Below are 17,335 nucleotides of genomic sequence, written 5' to 3'. Positions count from 1 at the left end.
CGTCTGCAAATAAGTCCGGCTGGTGTTTGGGTTTTTCATTCCATTCCAGCAAGTAATGTTTCTTTTTTCAGGTGTAATTTGGGCCAAATTGTTGCATTCTTTTTGTGTTTTGTGACTGTCTATGGTTTTATGGTGTCAGGCCTTGTATTTTTGTGCAGACATGGAGGAGGCCTGATAATGTAAAATAGTCAACATTTCTTGACTGACAAGATCCTTTTGAATATTGAGGAAATTTTTGCAAAGCCTTAGAAATACTTGCAAAACTGCATTAATAGAGCATCACATTTTAGTCAATGGAAGCTTTCTTCACTCTAGAACCTCATTTTATTTGTATTTTTTGCAATAGTAATTGGATTACATTGATATTTTAACTTGGGACCAGACAAAAAACTGATAATTTATGCATTTTGTTTAATAATTTGCTATTAATGAGCTTTTGAGTCTTCTTAGAAATTTGATTCTTGTTTTAATGTAATTCCCATTGAAGGAAGAACACAAATGTCTTGCTGCTGAAATGTGCTATGCAAATAAAATTTGACTGATTGATTTTAAGTGTTTCATTAGATTAAGTTGCAAACCTTTAAAAGCTCTAAATTTGTTCACGGAGAAAAGCAAACTTGATTTTAGTAGAGTTTTGTTGTGTTTTTACATATCACTACATCGTCACTAGAAATGTGGAAATCCAGTGTGCAGACCTTTTCTTATTTAATTTTAATTTCATTTTTTCATTTAGCCACATCATTCATTGTGTCTTTTTTAGCTTAAAACAATTTTTCATGGTCAGTTCAGAAAATTCATTAGCAAACATCAGCTTGTCATTTGTATAAAAGAGCATTTTTTTCACATTACTTATTCTAGAGTAATCTTTTTTTATGTAAAATCATCAAACTATTTAAATGGGTAAATATAGTCAAGGAATGAATTCCCACAAATTCATATTTTAGTTCAGCAGTCCTTCAACTTATTCACCTCTTTTGCAGAGGCAATAAATCCCCGATCTTACGGTGCTCAGAAAGATTCCCCATTCGGCACAGATACAGTAAAGGTTTTTAATCTTCCTTATTACCTTCTCCCTCTATCTTCGTCTCAATCTCCTCCGCTTTGTCTCCGGTTCTCTACCTCTCAGAGGATATGAACTCAGAGAATCAAATACTTTTCGTACTACGAGGGCGGATCCACATCTTTCGGTCAAAGCACACGTATGGGCGTGACAACATCCAGCATGGCAGCTGAAACAGAGCTTAGTTACTGCAAGTAGAAGAACTTGTGGGAGGACGAAATGGCTCGGAAAGCAGAGCGCGTGCGTTTCAAGGGTACTAGAAGAACAGTCTGCAGAGAGGGGAGTTTATCTCTAAGGACACTTTGTGACAGTTGACATTGTATGATGTAGGATTGTGATTTGATATGATGTAGAAATAGGAAATAGATTTCAAATGACAGTCAAGTGTATATTGGGTATATTTTCAACCAGTGATTGGTCCTGGTCAACAAGACAAATATATTAAAATGTACAAAACAACATTGATTATTTTTGTTCTCTCCAGATATTAAAGTATATATTTTTTTATTTGTACAGGTGTCACGTTAAGTTAATATTTTCTGTTTTTTACTGTTTTACAGTCATTTTGACAGATCAAAATTTATACAAGTGACGGTGCAGCTGAATCATTGGTTCAAAAGCAATATATTGTGGGATTTCCACCCACTGAAAACAGTGCAGAGGATCACAAAAACGTCTCATCCAGAGAGTGTTCATTTGGAGAAATGTTCCCTGATTTCAAAACTTTGGTTAACGTGTTGCTTGTAATTCCGGTCTGCGGTGAGGAAGCAGATAATCGGTAAAAATAGATTATGATGAGATTTTTTTTATCAGTCAAAATGAGTCTGGTGCAACACCTGTATTTGTGGAAAACATGTTTCTGCAAAACAAGGGTTTTAAAGTACAATATATTAAGTATATAAATTGATGTTGATGAGGAAATATTTATATTTTTGGTGCAAATTAACAATGGAAACCTAAAGACATTCTTTCTGGTGGGATTTCAGGTGAATAAATATATTTAGAAATAGAGTTTAATAACAACCCCTCGTCCATTCCCATCGTCCTTTTAGTCGGATTTGCTGGAAGCTGACGTTTTTAACATCTTGTTTATCGTGGCTGCGTATATCTCCAGGAGTTACATAACCGCGATTTCCGACTGCCGGTTTTGGAGAGACAAAATGGATTTAGATCATTGCTTTCACACTTTACCCTGCTGAAAACAAGATGAAGTGAGCAGAAACAAAAGCGAAGATATCACCATGCGCGCCCGCCCACCAGGCCGCCACTAGAAATAGATGGCCGCCCACTGGCAAGCGCATCAACTTTCCACGTGGGTGGTGGTCCTCTCTTCCGCCCCCGCACATGAATATACTTAAACACGCACACTGTGACAGAGATGCACGTTTCAGGGACTCGATCAGGCCTCCTACCAGACTCTCAGATCCTCCTGAGTTTTACGCTTAGTGAACAAATAGTGTAAACAACCCCGCCGAGGGTAGGTGATTTTATGTGAATATGCAGTTTTCTCACTCTTGAAGGAGTATCATTTTTGATTCAACTTATGTTACGCATTTTAAGGACTTAAGCAGCAAAGCTAGACACTTTGGAGACTTTTTGACAGGTTCCATTAATGTGTCTTTGGAAACATATTGGAAACATGAATTCCTGTCCACCTAACTGGACAGGAAGGTTAAACATAAGAGGGGTTTATTTTTGTAGTCGAAACGTTTGAAAAAGCTGCAGAAATATAAAACATAAGTTGTTCCGGGAGAGCTAAAAGCATCAGATGTGTCAACATTATTGAAGAAAGTGAAAGTGACAGCCAAGGTGGAAGCCTTTCAAGAGACTTGCGCTATTTAAAGTGTTCATGAATGGAGAGAAGAGAGTCCAATAAATTTTGCAGTGGCTGGATGTATCTATGTTTATTTTAAGCAACAGCCACGGAGCACATGAATTTTTGAATAAAACTAACCTAATTCCAACTTGTTTACCGAAGAAATGTTACATCTGCTGGTAAAATGTAAACCAATTTTTCCTGGTGCATCCCTCATTTCAGGAAACATGATGTTGACCTGAGTATTAAATAAATCTCAACTTATGGGACACATGAAAATTGTAGAGATGTAAAACTAAACCTTCCACTCAATAATTCATAGAAAAATATATTTTATAATATACACCTCCATCTATAATGGACGACCAGCTTTTACATGTTTTCACTTACTTTACACCAATCAGTGGGCCCCGATTTTCTTAATTTTGTGCGATACTTAAATGTGAAACTTCTCATCATTAGCCAGAAAATCAGCTACTTTTCCTTTTTGCTCTGCCATGAAAGATTTCTGACTGATAAGCAAACAAGGTTGTATTGTTTCACAGGTGTTGGACAATGTCTAAAATACGATTCTGTCAATCAAACTTCTCTCACAGGAAAGCAGAAGAGGACAGTGGTCCATTTTTAGACGTTTGTTGAGGTAGATAACATTGGGGGACAATATATGCTTCTGTCCCAAAATTACGGAAATCAGCAACGATAAATCAGCTGGCCAAGAAATTGGTTCACTCTTACCTGACAATGTCTATTATCAACTCAATGACTGGCCAATCTGTTTTTGAATTTCTACGTTAAGCCTTGTACAGAGCAGTGATACAATGTTCAGAAGAACATTTATCCCACCATTTTGTGTTGCGGTAACTTGATACCATCCACTGCTGATGAGCATAAATGCACACCAACCGTCCGTCCGTTTGCCACGACCAATGAATTAATAAAGACTAATAGTCCGACGTAGACCTACACTCATGCCTGTCTTGGGTGATCCCTTTAGAAAAATCTGAGAAACTGAAAGTCATGTGTTCCCTTGTAGCATCATGTAGCTCTTTTCTTTTAATTTGTTTACCACTATTGCATAGAAACGGGCAAATTTTCCAACGCCTGGCAGCTTTCCATTCACCGGGTTCCATTCTGCAGCAGTCTTTGTAAATAAATAATTACTCCGGTGCACATATGGGGCTCTCATCAGCTGCTGTTTTGTTCTCTGACAAGCTCGTGAGAATTAAGTGTAATAGATTCGGGAGCACAAGTGTCGCTCGATCAGTGTCAACAGCCCAGAGCGAGACGACGGGCGCAGAAAAGAAACGGGAGCCACAGATTGCTTTCTTTCCCACATACTCAGTATGCATTCGTATGTAAACAGTACAACATTTCCTCATAAATAAAAACAAGCCAAATTTTCGATAACTATTTCCGATCTTGTTGTACGTGTCCAGAGGGGAAAATAAGTTTTTAGACATTTTTAGGAAGAAGATGACATCTGAAAGCCTCCCGTGTGAACATTGGTGGTGTTCCAAGTTAATTTGGGAAAATGCACCAAATGACTCTCTGCGTGTTTCTTTTCTGTCCTGAGAGGGGCTGTTGGAAGCGGAGAGGGTGTGAAAATAAAAGGAGCAGAATGCGAGCGTTGTACTTTGGCTGAATCCTTCACAATGGCCACTCTGTCAAATCAGGCACACAACTCTGGTTGGACAGCGAGCAGAGTGCGTGTCTCGGGCCCCTCTAAGCCAAACGCCGGACCACTGGGCTGAGATCCCCTGGCTGCTTTTCAGTACAGCGCTGCACTCCTGGACAGCCCAGGGCTCCTTCACACACTTCCCTGTGTGGTTCACTGTGTTGGGCTGCCACCGTTGGAATCTGATTTTCCCCCTCGCTTGGCAAACGGGATCTCCAGCTTGCTTCGGGGTCAAGGTTGCACTGATTTCTCGTGACGTCCCGGCCTGAACAAACACCGAGTGTTAGTGTTACAGGTTTTCTCCGGGTTCTTCCTTTTCCTTTTCCTGCCACATTGTTGAACTATCTGTCGGCATATGATACAGTCACACGTGATTGTAAGAGCTCTGTGAACATATTTAATTATCTGTTTTACTGCATAGTAAAAGGTAAAATCAGACACATAACTGTAGCTTAAACTATAACACTGAAAAAAAAACATTTTATTGGTCTTATAAACTAGATTGTAATCTGTCAGAATTATGGTGTTTACTTCTCTGTTGACTTTACAATTGCACTTCAAGGAGGAAATTAATTTAAACCTTCAGTATTGTCATATATTAAAAATTACACAAAGGAAATCAGCACTTTTAACTGTAGATTTTAGTGGAAATATCTAATGTCACACATATCATTAGCCCTCAAGCCAAACCGTTACTCACTCAATAGATGCTAAAGATGCTAAAAGGCCGTATGGAGTCCAGGACTGGACAGAATGTAGCAAGATACAGTTTTTTTATGTCAGTCAATATAGATAAGTATTAACTAGTTTTGGTTTTAAGTATCTGAAATACTCACAAATTGGTAATGTGAACTTTCTTGTTTCATCCTCTAGAGCATTTGTGCTCATTTTCTCATGTTACTCCACGCCGCCGTATTTTATTTATTTAGACGTTTTGAGGCACAGTGGTTAAACCTGAAATCTCTGCTGCACTAGTTACTCAAAGATGCTACTAGCTTCAACGAAGGTTGTTGCTAATTTCAAGTATTGAAATGTTGCAAGCTTACCAAAGAGTGAGTGAGTTAGTTGATGTCGCTCCCCTATATTGGCTAGCTGTGAGAGCAGCGACACCCCATCTGTTGTCCAAGAGTGTTTTCTCGCTCTTGGATGATGCAGCCTCTGCATATATGTATACACACATACACACTACTTTACGTGTGTGTTTTCTTTTTATATTATAACCTTCTTCTCCTTTATCTGTTGATTGACAGCAGAGAAACACCGTCTCAAAAATATAATTTAAGCCTTTTCTGAGTCCTTTCCTGAAAGCGCAGTGCCAGCTGCAGTGGGACTTGTGGGAGCTGAACAATGGGGAAAATATCTGCGCTCCTCTGGGACAAAGGGGGTGCTTATGTTTAGCAGCGGAAGCCATGTTTCTCTGCAAAAAGCGTGGTGGATTTTGACATTGTTCATCTCTGCTGGATGCCGTCTTTACACCAAACAGAAGAGGAGGAGCTGTAGCTACTTTGTTTCAGGGTCTTTAAGATGAAGTGACGCCAGAAACTACCTCCTCAGATTGGCTTAAATGAGGCAAAAGACAAAGGTGTGACATTGAGCATTTAAAAGAGAAGGATAACAAGTTCAGAGGAAGCAAGTGGCTGGGGTATCCTGCTGGGCTGCCTGTGCTTTTTTCTTTTGTTAGATGTCATGTATCAGGTGAACCGAGGGGGCTGCTTAGTTAAGCAGCCAAGTGTCAGGCAGTGTTACAGGCTCCTGAAGGCACCTGCTGACAGCCTGCGCTTTACAGCCGCTGAACGGCATCAACAAGAGCCGCTGCTTGTGATTTGTGAGATTCCTTTGTTGTTATTTGTGCGGTTATGTCTCATATCCAGTCTTGTCATGTCAGGCGCGCCCCTCCAACCAGCTGACGGTTCACAGCGGTGTGCTGGTAAATAATGGAGAACAGCCAGCCAGAGGGTTCAGGTTTCTAATCAAAAGTCCTGTTTGCTTTGCTGCGAACCCACTGGGGAAAGGCAAAGCAAACGTACGTGTGATCATAAATCTCCAGCCTCTTTCCTCTTCTACTCCATCTTCCCATTCTTTATCTGTCCTCTTGTTTTTCCTTTCTACTCAGCCACACTATCTCATTAACAGCAACCTTGACCTATCCCTAGCTGAGTCTCTGCAAGACTACGTCTGCCTCGGGCTGCCACTGTGATCATTGCCCACTTTATGTAACAAAAAAATAAACTGCATAATAAGAATTTACCCAGAGGTGATTTTTTTTCCCCTTTCCCACCATTTGTCCTCTTCAAAAATAGCTTTCATGCTTTAAATAGAAGATAATTTTATGCTAAGCCAGCAGATACGGAGATGATGAATCACCGTGTGATAAGTGCTCCTGCTTCTGAACGACAACTAAAAGAAAAACGTTGCTCTGAGTATGTTGCCACACAAGGCGCCCCTGAGTAGCTTTTTGCGATGTATTTCATGTCATGCATTGTTTATGTAGCCTCTGTTTTCTGCTTTACGTGTGTGTTTGGGTTCCCTGACAGCGAGGTGATGTTATAAATGCATCGGTCGGAGGTTAGCGTTGTATAATTCATCATCTCCATCTTCTGCGATCGCGGCAACACGGGAACCTCGCACAAGATAAATCTAGCCGAGCCTTATCACTTTCCTCTTCTCGGCTTGCTCAGATTTTTACCCACTTCTCCTCACATAGCCATCACTCCCAACGCCCTTTTGACTTAGCGTGCGCCACGCGTTTTTTTTTTTTTTGTATCTCTTAGTTCATCTGCTCCAGAATCTTTTTCTTCCACTTATCTGCTTCTGCATTCCAAACTTTTCCTCCTGTTTTATCCCTTTTGTTTGCAGTCCCCTCGCTCTTTCATATTCCTTCATCTGCCTCGTCTTCCACCCACCTTTCTGTGCTTTTCACATCCATGTATTAAACCCACCAGTCAATAATTAGTTGTACTTATGGCCCCGGGGGGCCGACGTGACATTCTGTCAACGCTTTGAGCTACGTAAGCGAGTGAAACACAGCGACAAAGCCGACCTCAAAGCTGACCCGCTGACATCAAGGCTGACGGGAGGCTGAGATGGAGAACGACAGAGGCAGGCTGTCAGTCTGTTTGGACCACTGATGTGACCTGAGCCAGTGTAGAATCAGACTTTACAGCGTTGGGATGTGTTCTGTGTTCATTTGAAAAATGAAATAAATAAAGATTGTGACTAAAAGCAAGTCTTATTCATGGCTTTTTCAGTCTTCCTCGTTCATAATTGTACTGCGTGTAGGCAATTTAAATTAAAAGTGTATGACATTATCTTATTTATGATCTGGCCGTACTAAGAGAAAAATAAAAATAGAAAAAAATTACAAGAATAAAGTCTTATATTTCGAGAAGTGCAAGACTTTTTTAAATTCATATGACAATCGTCATATCACAATGAAGTCAAAATAATATGAGATTTAAGTTATAGTATTACGAGAATAAAGTCAGTATTTTGAGAATAAAGTCATAATTTTACAAGAGTAAAGGCTAAAGTCAAAATAGAGGAATAAAGACATAGTATTGTGACTTTATTCTTGTAATTTTCTGACTTTTCTCAAAATTTTATTTTACTTTTTATTTTCCTTGCACAACCCTCATACTCTGTCATACTTATTGCTTGTTTTTAAAGCATCAATTATTCTTCTACTATTATTCTAAAGTTAATGTGCGTTAATTAATGTGTTTTCTGCCATTCTGCTTGTTTTAAAGTAACTTTTGGTTCCTGGATGGCTAATGCTAACTTGTTAGTTAGCGAGGTTAGCATGCCTGCGTTCTTTTGAAACATGGGTGGCGAATCCTCAAAAGATGGCTGAAATATTTCAGCAACGGATGTGGGAGGGTGCTTTATAACCAGAGAAAACCCAGTACAACTCAGGGAAAGAACTGTGGAAATTTGTAATATTTTAAAAACTGCGGCTGTATTTATTCATTTATTATTTTGGTGCCTGAAACTGGGCCGGGCCCACGTCTTATTCTCAATCGGAAAATATTTCTTCTGAATGAGTTTGAAAAACAAAGCATGTTTTCCCTGTGAGACGATCCAGGACATCGTTTAAGATTACTGTTTTTCTTTTTGTTTTTGTCACTTTGCAAAATCTCCTAAATGTTTCACTTCTGTCTCACCGGGATTTGATTACATCTGCCAGTGTTTTGAGGCTAATGTATCTGTTTTGCCTCACAGTCACTGGTGATTAAGTGAGCCAGTCGTCTGTCTCAGTGACTCAGTGTCACGAATGACAGTTTCTCTACTGTCCAGCTCCCCCAGATTAAAAGTCTCTTCCTCTTATTGTTTCATTTAAATCACATCTCCAGATGCTTGTTTGATATTACAAGCTTGTGTAAATGTTCTGTCCTCATCTGAGGACTTTTTTTTTTGACTGTCAAAGACTTCCCATCAAGCCTGTAAAGACTCGCTGACATTTATGGAGTCAGGTATCACTTTGCACCTCCCAATTAGAGCCGTTTGCGTGAGCCGGCCCGGTTCATAAATTCTGTACCTGGAGTGATGTGAACCGCTGGGTCCGTCCGCTGATGTGTTATTCATGTGACAGATTTGCTGCCGATAAGTGCACCGCTTCACTAGGAATTGTCATAAATAAGTGATGCTCCTTTCCATTCTTGTTGAATGTGATAAGAAAGACGGAGGAGCGTGAGACGCAGGCGAGGTGGGACTCAGGAGAGCGCTGACGGGGCAACATCTTTGAAAGTTCAATCAAATTTTCACACTCAACTATCTCGGTTCTGAATTTTACAATAAGGGATGCGAGATGGAAACAAGTGATGGCGAGAAAAGGCCACCAGACTATAGGGGACATCTCAGTGTTGTTTTAAAAGTTTGAAAAGAAAAATAGAGCGTACCTGAATACACTCTGGGCCGCGCTGGCCTATAAGCTGCAGTAGTCTATGTTGTAGCATTGGATGTTTACACAGATCATGTTTAACTTCAATGAAATGTGTAGGAGAATGTCTCTTTTTTTTTTTCCCAAACGCTGCCCTAACAAGAACGCTTCATAAGACAAAATGCAGTAGCCAAGCAGAAAAAGTCACTTCTTTATCTTCCTCCTCTGCACTAAAACCACTAAGTTCATTTTCTTTGATATCAGAATTGAACAGTCACACACACAGCCCTAAAACAAAATCCAGCGTAATGGTTGTATTTACCAGCCAAATTATTAAATATGCTATGCTTCTATGGGTAACTGGCTGAACAGGATTTTATTTAGTGGTTTAAGAATGTGTTGTCAAATATAAATAAAATTTTTATAAAAAACTAACTATTGTCTTGTGTTGAACTAGTATTTTAATGGACACTTTCTCAAAAGGTCGTCCTTTTACCTGTGTTTAACGGTAATGACTAAGTAAAGTGCTTCCTTTTGCCACTAAAGGCAAGTTTATGTTTATATTCATATATGGCCAATAAAGGCTTAGTGCAGTGGAAATACGCCATCTGTCGTTGGTCACTTTAGAGCCATACAGGGACTGTCTCACTTTCTAAATGTGAAATACCCAAAACTATCCCTGCTATAGCATCTTTTTTTTCACTAGTCAGTACAGCACTTGGAAATGTTGGCTATATTTCCACCTGCTACTGCAGCGCTGCCAACCGGAACAGGTGCAACCTGACAAGCTGCAAGGTGACCAAAAAAGAGCTTGGCCGAGATTTTTTTTTTTATTCATCTTCGTTTGCTTGTGGGGGACATAAGATGCTACAAAACAGTTCACTGCCAGCAGCAGCCAAAAGCAGCACTGAACACGGTAGCTGCTCCATCCGCTCTGCTCACTCCCTCCTCGTCTCTCTGTTCCCAGGTAACGATTTGTTCCTGGTGGCCGTCCACGAGCTCGGCCACGCACTGGGCCTGGAGCACTCCAACGATCCCACGGCCATCATGGCGCCGTTCTACCAGTACATGGACACGGACAACTTCAAGCTTCCCATGGACGACCTGATGGGAATCCAGAAGATTTACGGTAAGCCTTGAAACTGTATGCATATTTTTGATATGATTTATGTGGGTGCAGGTGTGTGATGATGCGTTGAATTGAAAAACCTGGCAAACATAAGGGAGCCAACAGCATATACTGATGTCATAATTTCTCTCCAAGCACCTTAGACTGAGAGATATGCTTTATATCTTGTTGATTCAACCTCTGTCATTCATGTCTGCAAACCCTCAATCCCTGAAGACGTGTGTGATAAGTAAAAGTTCTGCTTGACATGACTTGGTTTGCTTGGATGAAATGCCTGAGTGAACCCATCTCTTATGAACATTTGTGTATTCCACTATCTGGATGTTGGTATCCAGATGGTTCAATGCTCCATATACGCTGAGGCCCGAGCTAACAGACACGCTGTTGTTGGAATATTAGATTTGTCCACTGTAATTCAATTCAGCTCTAAATTTACATCGGTTACAGTCTATTTTAGAGACGAGATGAATTCAATTCAAAAACAGTGACGAGCTCGTTCTTCTTGGGCAGCCTCTCTCTCTCTTTCACTCTGACTAGGAGTGTGACGATACTTGCGGCTCATGAAGCAAGTTTCGTCACAATGCTGGCTTCCAAGAATGAGATGAGGCTGCAAATTGGTGGGAAAACTTGAGTCCCCTTTTGTTTGGTTCCATAAATGTGCTTTAAAGAATAGTTAATCGGTTTGCAGTAATTCAGTCCAGGTCTTAAGAGTCCATAATCAAGGTTTTTTTTACTCGTCTAATCCCGAAGCGGTCCTGATGCCAAAAATAAAAAACAAAGGCATTGAGAGTGCTCAGTTCTGCTTTCACAGGGAGAATAAAGGTTTTGTTAATCCAATTTAAAGATCCTTTAGTTACTGGAGTTTTACGCAGTTCAGTTTAGTTGCTCATTTTCTCTAACCAATATATAGAGACATAAACCAAAACTACTGCCGTAGTTTTGGTTGAAGGATGGGGTTCATCAATTTTGGGTGCCCAATCAACCTAACATGAGAGAAAAAGCCAGAGGACCTTCAGAGAACCCATACCTGCAAACTTCATCCAGAAAGTCCCTGGCTGAGAATCACACAGTCATTTTTGGAGGTTACAATCCTTAAACTTGTTTCTTATGGTGCATTCACATCAACCCTTTTTAGTCCACTTTAATCAAGCAATAGTCCATTTTTCAATTAATTTGAATCATTTGGCACAGTGGAGTATGGAAGTGAACCACACCAGTTGAAACTGTAACAGATGTTTCAGTTTTGATCCTCAATCGAACCGAGTCTATTGGACTACCAGGTGTGAAAACATCCTGAATGCTTAGGAAAGGTTGCTAGGTTTCAACCATTAGATCTGAAAATCTCTTCACATTCAAGTTACATCAAACACAAAGATCTGTCTTTAAGACCAATGTCTGCTTCATCACTGCAGCTCCTACTCGACACATTTTTGGCTGACACTCATTTTGAATTGACAGAGTAATTGCAGAGACTTTTGTCTTGTCATAAAGTTCACAGAGCTGCAGGGCTGAAGTGTGAAATTCAATTAAACGGTGATGGATTTATGTAAGCACCGACAAAGTTCCTTATTTTTGGCTTGTAACCTCTGACTCGATGTTTCTCTTTAATCTAATGTGAATTATTTATTAGATTTTTTTACCACTATTAATTATCCCAAATGCTAAAGCCGTCTCGACCGCCAATCTGTCTGACTTGTGGAGCTGATGGAAAGTGATGGTGTTGTCACTTACAGCTGTCGTTGTTGTAAACTAGTCCCTGTCCACTGAGACGACTCGGTGGACACACGCACACACTCACAGAAAACAACCTGCCATCTGCCTACATGGTCAGGGCACGTCCCTGTGGGAATGACAGACCCGGGCAAGCGATCAAATCTCTCCTCATCCCTCTCATGTTTTACTTGTTTCTTCTCCTCCCTCCTCCTCCTCTGTTCTTCCAAGAGTTGAAGGGCAGGATGAGTGATGGCACCTCCTCTCAGCCTTGTTTCTACCCTGCTGCAGATGGCACACTTTTCTTCCTCATGGTAACACCCATGTAGCAAAACAGGAACAAGGTGCGGAGGTGCAACAATGGATTACAAGTAGGAGACTTGACTAGGTGAAGGCAGTCCAGATGAAGACGGAGCTATGGAGTGAGGCAGTGACCGGTCTTTACGAGGGATTTAGGACTTTTATTTGTAGTCCGTGGGAGTGTCGAGAGGGAAACAAGAATCTCTGGGAATACAACTTTTGACACCGGTTAGATTTGCCTAACGGTGGGGAGAGACTTTAATATTCCAGAGCTCATGTCTACTCTCTCGGGAAGAAATGCCTCTCGGTTGTTTTTGTTCTCCAGATAATTTATATTCCTCTTACAATCTCCAATGAAGATAAGACCTCGGAGAATGAATGTCGAACTTGAATCACAATCGTAGATCATATTAAGATCTAAAGCAAAATTATTTCCTACTTTCAATTCACGGACAATTAATGTTTTTCTCAATTTGCTTTGTAGAAAATGACTTCCTGGTCCTTTTGAAACAATTCTTGGTCATATCCTGTGTACAAAGCCATACTTGAGTTCACAGAGGATACACCAAGATGTTGTCAAATTAGGAACTGGATCAATGTTCATCTCAATTCCTCATGAATCACAAGTTTTGAGTTTGGGATCATAGTATTTTATGTGCAATTTTTTTTATTCACCGATCACAATGTGCTATGTTTTTGCTTTGATATATGAATCAATGCGATATTCTGTAATGTTTTAGAGTCAGTTTTATCAGAGAATGTACCTGTAAAATGTAAAGGGTGCATTGTATTTTACCCCTTATGGGGTGAAAACCAAGGATCCTGGTGGGCCATTTTAGCCACTTTTCACTAGTCGATCTTCTAACCTTTGTTCATGCTTATGCTACAAGGTTTTCCAAAGGTTAATGGTTTCGGTCAAGATTAAAAATGCCACCTTCCCAGTTTAAACGTGCACACATTAGACCCTTTGGCACAAAATGTCCAGATACCCGTGATGACCTTTTTCAGTCTAAGCTTCTGGGTTGAAATCTATGAAGTGTCCAACTGCTTGTAATAGAGATGCATAGAAATGTTCTAAATTGTACAGAAATAAAAGTGGATAAATCATAAATACACACAAATATTCCAATAAAATATTGTACTTTGCACTTCATGCAATATATCATCTATTTTTCCCCTTAAAAATGACAAACATTGTAGGCAAAAAATAAAGTATTCTTATTAAAATATGTATGCTTTTAAAGTGAAAAAAACATATTGTGTTAATTTTCTGCAGTCTGAATGTTTGTAGTGCAGAAAAACTCACACTACAGTCATCATTCATTATGCTTACAGTGCAAGGTGCTATTTTCGCATATTAACGTTTTTCCATTCATTTATTTAGTCTCACAAATATGCTATATCCAAACATATTTCACAGATTGCCTGTGTAACCGAGCGTAAGCTTTCCGAGTTCACAGATCAGATTCCTGTCTTCTGTTTTGGTGTGTGATCGGTGAGTTGGCGCGGTCGCCGCTGCTCTGCGCCAACGTGTTGTTGTGTGCATATTTGCGAGTTTTATCAAAATGTCACGCTTCCATGACTGCGCAGCACTCTGGTTCCACTAATCTAGGGATGTGTTTCAGGGGATTTGACTCAGTCGGTGAACAGAATCAGCATCATGTGAATCAGCTGATGAGTTTTGCCGACTGGACAGGATCTTAATCCAGCGAGATTAACGCGTCGTCTATTTTTTCTGTTTGTCCCACGATTTATCTAGTCCGACTTTTGTCAGAAATACGTTTAATTGATTCTTTACTATCCAGCGAAAACAGCGATTTAAGCCATTTGGCGGGAGTTTCCAGGACGGGGTCGTTTGTCACATTTGCATCTTTCATATCGCGGTTGTCTATTCCTGCATCAACACATGGCACCCCACGTTACCCCAATCAACACAAGGCAACTCATATCCTCACAGTTACAGAGTGTGTTATTCATGCATCATCATTTGCTCAATTATTCATCCGCACGACCCACTTGTTTGCGCTCCTTCGGCCTCCTTCTCCTCTCTCTCTGTTTTTCCCATGAACGCGTCACACTCCTTCTCTCATCAATGTTGAATGGCACTCAGCCGTGTTCAGGCATCCAGTGAGGAAAGAGTAATATTTTTTTCATCTCTACCCATCACAGAGAATGCTGCCCAGAAGAGGAAAGTAAAAAAAAAAAACATAGTTTGAAACTGATTTTAATTGGCACATCCGGTTTTGGCTACGTTTCATGGCGGCCCCTGTTAATGGTGTTTGACTTGCATTTATTTATTTTTTTGTCATTTTTTTGGCAGTGACATAACCTCACTCAGAAAAACAATGTAACCTTCATTTTTCTATATGTTTTCAGTGAGAAAAGCAATCCCAAAATAATATTTTTAGATTACTAGATCTGCTCGCTTTAGGTGTTGGATCTTATGGTGACTGGAATTGAAGCCATCTTGTGTCTCATCTGACTAAAACAAACTTCAAAATTATTTCACATTTATAAAATGTTCTGCAACTTCCAGACATCTGTTTACCATGTCATAAAAATATCATAAAATATACTTACCCCGGTGTCACGGCATGTTTGTGTCCTAAAGGGAAACAGGAAGATGAATTATGAATGAGAAAACATTATATACACAGAGATGAACCCAAAAAAGTTTGGAATTCCTTTCAAAAAATTTGAATTGATGTATATATATATTTATTTTTATTTTTTTTAGGGTATCATTAATTGTGCCACCAGAAATTCTGATAGAAACAATAATTACAGTTCTTTTGCACCATTGAGAGATGAAATATTTTGACTTTACATTCATAATCTGTTAAGGTGAGATTTATTGTGCCAATTTCTCCCCACTTCCCTCCACCATAGTTGAAAAGGTGGTAAAAACATTGTTCAGATTAAAAGTGTGACGACAAGTGAGATTTATTTTCTTCATTTTCCCCAGGGCCTCCTGATAGGAACCCCCAGCCCACCAAGCCTCTGCCCACGGCGCCCCCGCCGCGCTCCCATCCTCCCTCGGATCCCCGCAAACCAGACAGGCAGACGCGACCTCCGAGGCTGCCCCCAGGAGACAGGCCGTCCCATCCCAACGCCATCCCGAACATCTGCGACGGAGGCTTCAACACGGTGGCCATATTGAGGAGGGAGATGTTCGTCTTCAAGGTAAACGGAGAGTCTGTCGTGTCAAAACAAACCCGGGGCCTTCTTCGCTCACTTCGAACCTCGCAGCTGTTTTCCTTTTACCCGTCGTCTGAATCTCTCAGCGGTGAGAGCGATCACATGGCCTCGAGGTAGACTTCTTCTCCCTGACTTTTCTGGCGAAAAATGTATCAGTTGTTGCCTGAAACAACCACAGCAGATTTAACGCAGAGCTATTTGAACGGTCTGTCAGTTTGAGGTCTGCCTGGAAAAGGGCAGATTCTGCCGACCGGAGGCGAATAAAGAATGGATCGTTAAGAGGTTGGAGCACTGCATAAATATACATTGGGTGGGATTTTTTTCAACTAATCTGCTTCAGATTCAGTCTGGGCAGGTAATATCAAACATTTGCTATAGAGTTGTTGTAAAAAAATGGTGAAAGCTACTAACATAGAGCGCTTTTCTCTCCTGTTGGGGCTCTTTGGAGGCTATCCGGGGCACCAATGTTTAGAAATTTGGATAAAGTGGAAATTTTACCAAAACCAAATGCAAACATATGAACAGTGCTGTGCTTTCGCCCCGGAGAGTGAGAAAAAAAACATTCATCCTTGGTGGAAGCCAGTGAAGACAAGGCTTTGAAACACATTCTAACCTTAAGACCAGCACAAAGTTGTCCTGTGTGAGTCTCACTGAGTGGAGATGTTGTGACCTTACTTTATGTGAGAGTGAATTTGTCTAGCAGATATAAATAGATTACATTCACTTGTTAAATAGGAGGCTTGTGGAAAGGAGGCATGGAAAACCCTCTTTGTGTGTTTGCGCTCCAGACACCAAGGTTTTCATTTAAACTCTCCGAATGAGATAAATCTGTCTGTGAGTCGGAGCCGGTAGACTCAAAGCCCAGATTGTGTTTTTTTTGTTGTTTTTTTTTCATTATAGCCTAAAGTCTCTCCCTGTCTCTTTCACATGATGTTCGCAGCTCATAGTACCTCCGAGGGCAGGATCATGGGATATATTCAGCTCGAGACAGAGACAATGTTCAGCCATCTTCAGGCGACTTTGAGTTTAGGAAGTCAAGAGTCAAAAATTAGTGAAATTATAGATGAAACAATCACAGTTTTGTAGGCCAATTCTGATAAGATCACTGTAAACGTAATACCTATCTGGCCAATTTCAAGCATGAATTTGTGACAGATTGATATTCTCAGGGCATGGAAACATCATCTAAAGAAGGAAATAATTTTAAAGTAGCATAGTAGAACAAAAACACAAAATTTTACCAAGTATTTTTGGTCTAATTTCTAGTGCAAATACCTTAGAGGCAAAACGAACTTACAAATAACCTTACAGCAAGATGGAGGCGCTTGTTTTAAGTCAATAACTGCTTAAGCTTGATGAAAAAGTGCTAGTTCCTGTAGCAGACTTTTTCACTTATAAGAAAACACTTTTCTCTTGTTACAAGTGAAATAATCTGTCAGTGGAACTATAACTTTCTCATCAACATTAAGAAATTATTAACTTAGAAACGAGCTTCTATGTTGCCGAGAAGTTAGTTGTGTCTTATTTCAAGTGTATTAAGATAATTGCACTAGAAATTAGACAAAAAAGAA

At 40.1% G+C, this 17,335-nt stretch overlaps 1 protein-coding gene across 2 annotated transcripts in view; it reads left to right on the top strand.

Moving 5' to 3' along the window:
• LOC129364722 (matrix metalloproteinase-16-like) overlaps positions 1-17,335 on the top strand; it is a 69,719-nt gene that overhangs the window by 35,972 nt on the left and 16,412 nt on the right. For both annotated transcript variants that reach the window (XM_055037544.1, XM_055037543.1), the window contains 2 exons: positions 10,395-10,556; positions 15,532-15,749. In XM_055037544.1, the coding sequence (XP_054893519.1) occupies positions 10,395-10,556; positions 15,532-15,749 (380 nt within the window). The remainder of the gene's footprint in view (positions 1-10,394; positions 10,557-15,531; positions 15,750-17,335) is intronic.

The sequence above is a fragment of the Poeciliopsis prolifica genome, unplaced genomic scaffold (genome assembly GCF_027474105.1).
Source record: "Poeciliopsis prolifica strain line A6 unplaced genomic scaffold, Auburn_PproV2 SCAFFOLD012, whole genome shotgun sequence".
In the NCBI taxonomy this organism is placed as follows: Eukaryota; Metazoa; Chordata; class Actinopteri; order Cyprinodontiformes; family Poeciliidae; genus Poeciliopsis; species Poeciliopsis prolifica.
The sequence above is the reverse complement of the archived record's forward strand: the minus strand, read 5'-3'. Positions and strand labels throughout refer to the sequence as shown.